The 8,032-nt window shown below is 34.5% G+C and overlaps 2 protein-coding genes across 2 annotated transcripts; both read right to left on the reverse strand.

The window, feature by feature from the left end:
• Positions 1-3,361: 3,361 nt before the first annotated feature.
• On the reverse strand, positions 3,362-4,249 carry LOC131432683 (transformer-2 sex-determining protein-like). Its single transcript, XM_058599112.1, has 4 exons — positions 4,134-4,249; positions 3,627-4,078; positions 3,554-3,571; positions 3,362-3,495 (listed from the first exon to the last, which is right to left on the reverse strand). Exons 1-4 carry the CDS (start codon positions 4,134-4,136, stop codon positions 3,402-3,404), a joined length of 567 nt encoding a protein of 188 aa, XP_058455095.1. The 5' UTR covers positions 4,137-4,249; the 3' UTR covers positions 3,362-3,401.
• Positions 4,250-6,234: 1,985 nt separating this feature from the next.
• LOC131428090 (proteasome maturation protein) lies at positions 6,235-6,965 on the reverse strand. The gene is made up of 3 exons (XM_058591751.1): positions 6,843-6,965; positions 6,636-6,767; positions 6,235-6,579 (listed from the first exon to the last, which is right to left on the reverse strand). The coding sequence occupies exons 1-3, from the start codon at positions 6,843-6,845 to the stop codon at positions 6,316-6,318; spliced, it is 399 nt and encodes a 132-aa protein (XP_058447734.1). The 5' UTR covers positions 6,846-6,965; the 3' UTR covers positions 6,235-6,315.
• Positions 6,966-8,032: the final 1,067 nt, after the last annotated feature.

The raw sequence follows: 8,032 nt of genomic DNA on the forward strand, positions 1-8,032 counted from the left end.
AAGGCGTGAAAAACATTGACATAGCCATCACGTCCGGTCCCCACTGCATCTCGTTGACAAATGTCCTTCGCATCTTCTTGAGATTCCGCTTGTTGATAGCCCGATATTTATTTTTTGAGAGGAATTCGGGCGTGTTGGAATGTCTTTGGGTACCACCTGGACGTTGTTGATGACATGCCGTTTCATGGCCATTTTTCACATAATGGTGAGATGCCGAATCAATAAAATACAGAATATTTTGTGCATTCGACGTCTCTGAATTAAAAATCAAAATCAAACAATACATAGGAAATAAACACAATTACTTAATTTTCTGTTGTTTTGAATCATTTCATTCCACTGTTGTCAAAACAAAAGAAGCAATATCAGTAATAGCGAGAGTTCCAATCAACAAACAAAATATAAGTTAATCGCATTCGAACTCAAATTGTACCAATGAAATTTAACAGTTGGGTAAATAAAATTTATTTCCTTGTTAGTGTAATCCAAATTTCAGTATATTGGCCTTGTGGGCACTATTAAAAGGAATGGAATCATAAAACTTAACAGAAGAACCACAAATTTGGTGGTTTACTGGAGCCCCGTAGAAAATTTGACAGTTCTTAAAAGGACCAGTTGGTCGACGCAATCGGGCTCTTGAAAATCGACGAATTAGTTTTGCGACTAAGTTGAGAAACACATTCGAATGTGATTTGTAAGCATATTAATCGGCTGTTTTAATAAAAAGTATTTTTAGACTCCCGACTATAGTACACCTATTAGCGGCCCTTACACGAACATTAAAAATGTCATTTTAAATGATGACTAAGTAATGATGTATTTCAAATTTGTTAGAAATCTCGTCATTACTGCACCATTACACGTTCATTAAAATGATATTATTTTTTAGTAATGACATTTTTAATGACTCGTGTAAGGGCCGCTATTAAGTCGTACCATCTTGACCGATTTGTACAAGATTAGGTCTGTTTACTAAACCGGCTGTCGCATCAGTCAACGCCAAAGTTAAACGCCCATAAGCGTCTGTGCAACAAATGGTCAATTAATCGATGGATCCGTCTGTCGAATTTACCGACGAAACCCTACTAAGTCCTTGGTATAATCGGGGGGATTTTCTACGGTATGGTCTCTTATAGACTTTAACCACACTGATAAAAATAGAGATGGTCGAATCACGTAAACCAAAACTTCACTTTAAGAGCATATTGAGCAGCTGCCAGATTCAAACTGAAACTGAAACAAACGCATCCCCAACAAGCCGTTATAGTTAAGTTTATTCAAACAGTTTTAATGTCAAATTTAAAACTGATATACGCTGCCGTTATATTTTTTCTATATCTCGGTTAATTTTTCAAAAGAGCGTATAAGCAAGTGACAGTTTCCCTTTGTTTACTTTCTCTTTTATTAATTACTAAGCGGTTTCCACGTTTATCACTCAACTCTTTGCATGAAATGATACTCGAAACTTCCAACTTTCAAACAGAATAGTGATATCGAAGAAAATTTTTTTAATCACATCACAATAATCGAAAGAGAGAGAGAGAGTGATTAAAGAGAAACTGTCACTTGCTTATACGCCAGAGATATTTGAAACACAGAAAAAATCAAGTACCTGCTGAGCCGCCATGTTTTTGTGACCATCATCTTTTTCGCAATGACGAAAACAACGAAGAAGTAAATATCTGTGATTTGTTGAAACAAAGTTGATTTTTATATGTTTGATTATGAATGTGATATCGTTATGAAAAGTGCGGTGCCAAATTGCTGTATTTGTTTACTTTGCTCTCACTGACTTGCTAGCTTTGAAGGCCCCGATGGACCGAGATATTGGTTACGATAGCACTGGCTGGAAAAAACGCTGCTGTGGCTGCCAGTTTATTTTGATATAAATTCTAGATTTAAATTTTAAAACTGACATAAATTATGCATCTAGAACTAGAACACTACTGAACATACCCTAGCGCACTTCCCCAGTAGATTTTGTCGACCCGCATCGGTTCGCTTATCGGATTCACTAGAAAGCGAAAAACTTGGTTCGGAATACGGATGTCGAGTTTTTCGAATTACTCGATGATTAAATAATCGAATAGAATGCTTAAAACTAATCATCATTTCATTTGAATCGATTAAAAGAGTTATTTATCGATTACTTGATTCTCGGAGTTAATAGATTCCTCGAGAAGTCGATAATTCGAAATCCCGAGTTCAGAAATTTTGGGGAACTGAGAACTCGTCAACTCGTTTTCTTCTACTTCGATTTTGCTCGTTCTCTTACTGTTGTTTTTTCAAATTCGAAACAAAATTTTAGTTTTATATGAAACATTTGAATTTGAATCGTCAAATTTTTCGGATATATAAAACTAGTAAATGGCCAGTTCTTCCTAGAATTCTAGCCTAAACAGTTGCCTGAAACTAACTAAAAAAAATATTTTCTATAGCATCGTCCATTCCTCTAGATAGTTTTAAAAATGGCGTAAATCACACCAACACTTGCATAAAGAGCGAAAATTCAAAGCCTTTAATAATGTCACTCTCAAACAGGTTTGTTGGACATTCGAAAACAAGCAGCTGACTATGATTTTATTGCTCAGTCCGACTCCGTCCAACATTATCGTCCTTATTCTGAATAACGACGTATTGATTTTTCGATCGTATTTCATTTGTTTGCTAAGATCACTAGCAAAATCGAAGGTAGCTAGGATTCGATCAAAAAATCAATACGTCGTTATTCATAATAAGAGTGCATCAGTTCGAAAAGGATTCCGTATCAAATCTGAGTGCACGAAAGATTTTCATTCAGAACTCTGTATGACTACGAACTGAATTTTCAATTTGTTTTTTCTTCTCCGATTTAATGTTTTCATACTGATTATTTTAATTCGAAATAAAATAACTAAACATATAAATAATAATCTTTGTATGAAATTGAATCAATGATTCACAGAGGAATTGGTGTAATGCGATCTTATTTTGAATTGATAATGGTCGACTAAGTTTTAGAATGACAAAAATCTGAGAATTAAAATTAATGTGCCACGTTAGTTAAATGTCTGCGAAAGTGGCATTAGCCTACTGAGCGAGAGCAGTATTTAAGCTAACTGACAATTAGAGATGGTCAATCTGAGTCGAAAGACAATTAAACCAAATTGTAGTCCAAAATATGAGAAAATTCATTACGATATCTAACGGGACTACGATTCAAGTGCAACAACCGATTAATAGTCACAATTGGTTATTGCACTTGAATCAGAATTCAGTTATTCCATATTAGCTCTGAGGAAGAGAATACATTGAAATCGTTTTAAGTGATAATATAATATGCAAACTTTTTGCCGGAAGTAACAACAATGTCAAATAATTGGTTATACTCCGCACTGTTCTTTCCAATTCTTGCGTCAATATTAATTACGATCTGAGCGGATGCGTCTATAACGATGTTTAGAATGTGGTGTTGGCGATCTGGATTGGCGATACTTTGAACGAGGACTTGGAAATCTGAAAACGCAGTGTAAAATTAAATTGAAAATATAGTATGCTTGAACTGGTTAAATACCTTTGACATGGTCGTTCTCTGAAAATAATAAACTTTTAAAATATCTATAAAGAAAACTGGAGCAAATCTGTACCGTTTAAATTGATTCCCTTTGTATCGACCAGGTGTTGGTGAATGCGGTCTATTTGTTTTAGAGAAGTCCACTCGAATATTTCGATTGTCAAAAAGCATTCCATCACACTGCTCCTTTGCGATGACAGCATCCCTATGATTTGACATGTATACAAATCCGAAACATCTAGAAATGCCTGAATTTGGATGTCGGACAACCAAAACCCGTTCTATTGCGCCATATCGTAAGAATATTCGATGTAAATCTCTTTCGGTTGTGTTACTGCTAATTCCAAACACTCCCAAACAGTTAGCATGCGAACGACGATATTCGTTGGTGGCCTGGTGCGATGCACGTTTGAAACTATTGGGACGAAAGCCTCTTGAATCTTCCTTATGGACTGACCGACTCCGGCGTCGTTCCGTACGTCGGTACGAATGACTGCTAGGAGTAATATCTCGATGATGGCGTCCCTTAAAACAATAAAGTGTTACAGAAGTAAAGTTTAATTGGCTAATTATTTCTTACCATGAACCGATTCCGTAACTCCGCGACTACAGTATACAATATAAAAATAGCAAAAATATAATAAACAGGGATGCCGGGTCGAATTTTCAAAATATCGACATGAATATTTCATAAGGTCACATAAACGAATAAAAGATTCTTTTCTGTTGTTGTTGTTGTTGTTGTTGTAAGAATGAAAGAAAATGTTTCCAACTTTGTAACAGTATAAGATATGTAACGAAAAATTGCATAATAACACTGATATAGTAGAAAGAGAAAAAAAACAAAGATATCATTTGCTTTCGACCCTTTCGAAATGTTTACGTCGATGTATTCGCAAACCAACCCAGTGAATTTTGTCGACCCGCATCGGTCCGATCATCGAACCGATTGAGCACGATATGGGTCCGATCGTAGCGTTTCTATCCGGCCGTCATCGGACAATTTCACACAATTTGCATCAGCCGCGTCAACCTTCGAACAAGCGAAACGCATCTACGTATTGGGACGACGTAAGCCCGATATAGGACTATTGAGTGTCGGCCAATCGTCGTGCTCCTTATTTCGGTTCTTCTTTTTATTGTTTTTAGATATTTTTTTACATTTAGAAAAAAAAATAATTAAAATATGTTTTGATATTATTTAGCTACTTTTTATTAATGTTTTCATGAGACATTTTAATTAAAAATTTTAATAATATAATAGTTATATATTATTGAACTATTCATGAAACTTCAATCAAGTTAACGATGGTCAAAGCTGATTCCGATTATACTAATAATCAAACATGGAAATGGAAATGACAAGCATCCCTCCGATGACTGCCAGGTTTTGCAAGTGGATAGACGGATATAAAAGTTTGAAACCAATCGCTTGGCTAGATGGCATCGATGCGACGTCAAAGCAATGGTAAATCTAAAATTTATTTTGAATGCAACGCTTTCATATAGTAATCACTTCACTAGACGCTTTCTTACCCAAGAGGAGTCCACTATTTTAGTTATCGGGTTTAATTCATTCATCGGCGGTGGAAGAAGTATATCGGTTTCGCTACGGTCAATTTTCTTCAGCGTAGAGAGATTGATTCATTTTTCTCGTTGCTTGTGATTTATCGAGTATTCCCATTGGTGGCGTCCAATTTTCTGGGAACAACTTCGGAACCAGCTCGATGCGGCGTTTCGAATAAAATTTGATAGACATATAAAGATTTATGATTTTAAATTCAACACCAACATAAAATAAGCAATTTTATGAATGCTTTCTTACCCGATCAGAGTACATCATAATAACATTCTGATTCAATCCAAGCATAGAATTTTTAAATGGTAAATTCTAGTTCACTGTTGCTACTTATATTGCATTTTTCCAATAGCTAACGACTCGCTGCATTTTTTTACTACAATAAAGTTGAATTCTACCTGTCCACCTAACTACAACAGAGTAGAATTAAACTTGCGCTGCTGCAATTCCTACACAATCTTTGCCTTATCGGCCTTATCTGAAAAAAAAATATTGTCAATTTGCCTGCATCTGAAATTTCTCGAAGGGAAATAATGTTATATGTGACGTAACCGACAAATCTTAGTGTTTTTAAATACAACAAAATTTCTCAGATGAACGAATGGGTTTTGAAGTTATTTGGTAAGTTTATTAAGTTATTTGGTAAGCTCACAATACTAATGGCCGTGGATGAACCTTACAAATGTTTCGATGAGACAATTAAAATGACAATAGAAAGGCATTATCACACAAGTAGGTGAATAGGAGTTTTTTAACATCTTACTTTACAACACAATTCCTTCAACGTGTAACGTGGTTTGTGACTGATCATTTATTACTATATTTACGGAAAGATTATCTATGTGAACACTTTCAAAATGGGTTTAATTGATATTTTGCTAAATTTTTTTTAATATTTACTTATTATTCTGTAAACAGCAACGAATGTTTGTCCAGATCTTGGTCAATGCTCCAAAAATTGAAGATTGAGACGAATTTTAACCTTTTCAATATGCGATATTATTTTTCAAATAGTTAAAATGGACATCAGTAAGCGTGGAATTGTAGTAGAACATTAATTTAAATTTTATGAGAATTCACATTCTTATTTGATAAGGCGATGTTATTAAGTGTATCCCAAATTTATAAATGATAATTTTATTCCATAGACAAAGAATTACACCCTGAAAGCTTTTTTCCGAACTCATAGAATGCCGAGATGTTTCTCCATGACAGCGTGAGGTTGACGCAAAATTTCCGTATTTTCTTCTACGTTAAAAACATCGGTAAAGTCTAACAGCTCGTCTCGTCCAGTCAAAACATCCCGCCCAACATTCGTGGAGGGTAAGAATGGTAAATGTCCAACTTTAGACATCGATTTGAGCTCCATCGTAAGTTTTAATGGAGCAGCCAGACCTTCCCGATTGCGGAGCATCTGAAGCTTTAGGTTCTGTCTGTGCTGATCATACTGAAAGCAGAGCCATCATCGAACGAATTACAGGAATTTGTTTACTAGTAACTTACATTAATCTCAGATTGTTTCAGTGGATGGATTGTCTGTAGTTGAGCAGTACAGCTTTCATCTAGCGGAGCAACATGTCCGGTGAACTTATTAAAGTTATCTGGCATGTGAGGCGTGACTTTAATTGAAGCTTCCTGCAAATAGAATTAAAAATTTTAATATCTCTTCAATCATATACTACGTACAATTGAAAAGTTTAAACAACATACCATTTTAGTAGAATATAACAATCAGTCACAAATAATGTCAAGGGGAATGATTTCGCTGTTTTAATAAATCGCTGTTTCGCATGCACTCATACGTTTGACAGCGACATATAGAGAATAGGAGAATTTGACTCATCTGCTCGACGAAAATCAGGGTTGTGCTTGAAACATGACTAGACTTAGCGAAGACACAACTGGATGACTCTTTTATGTGAATCGCGAATAGATGGCGCTATATGAAATTTTAAAATATTCAGAACAAATAAAATTATAAAGTAGTTCACGATTTAACTTTAGCAGTAGAGAACGTTTGTGTACGATGTTGATGTTGCAACATCTATTGAAATACATGGAAATTGGCAAACTAACGCAAAACTAGTTTTATCTAATTTATCATCTAAGTTTCATTGTTTGAACCTTTCTTAGGCTGTGAACCATTTCGCGGTTCATTTTAACTTCTGGTTAAAATCTGACACTCGAGTGGTTATTTTGATGTTGTCAAAAATAACTCTGCTCGAAAGCATGGACACTGAAAAAAATCTTGCAAAGAAAATTCTAAAATCAATTCTTTCGCTAAAATTATTTCCAGTGCAAAATAAACCCAAATAACTTCATTAACTTTTCGTTTGAGTGTTTGAACAGAATGATTTTACAAGGATAATTTTTTTAAATATTACCATTTAATTCTGTTATAAGTATATTACGTCACTATACAAATTCACTATGTATCTCACGACACTATAAATCTTGTATAATAAACGTCACATCACATATGCACAGTTCGAATACAATTTATATTCATCTTCAGTGTGATAGTTTATAACTAATAACTAAACAAAACTATCACACTGAAGATGAATATAAATTGTATTCGAAATGTGCATATGTGATGTTACGTTTATTATACAAGATTTATAGTGTCGTGAGATACATAGTGAATTTGTATAGTGACGTGATATACTTATAACAGAATTAAATGGTAATATTTAAAAAAATTATCCTTGCCCAAATAACTTTCCACCCGTCAAATTTTGAAATGGGCCGCAGTTTAGTTAAAGTTGAATTAGTTAAGTTAATTAGACACTTGAGTGGTTATTTAGTGTCGAGTAGTTGAATTTAACTAAAACTGCGGCTTTACTACGTATCAATTGCACTTTATAATATCGTACATACATAAGAATAACTTTAAACCA

This window comes from Malaya genurostris, chromosome 2, assembly GCF_030247185.1.
Source record: "Malaya genurostris strain Urasoe2022 chromosome 2, Malgen_1.1, whole genome shotgun sequence".
Classification (NCBI taxonomy): Eukaryota; Metazoa; Arthropoda; class Insecta; order Diptera; family Culicidae; genus Malaya; species Malaya genurostris.

Bases quoted from the DNA above. Each gene is read 5' to 3' on its own strand.
- LOC131428090 (XM_058591751.1), bottom strand. The intron at 6,580-6,635 runs GTAAGTTACTAG...CTCTGCTTTCAG, and splicing joins TGAAACAATCTGAGATTAAT to TATGATCAGCACAGACAGAA.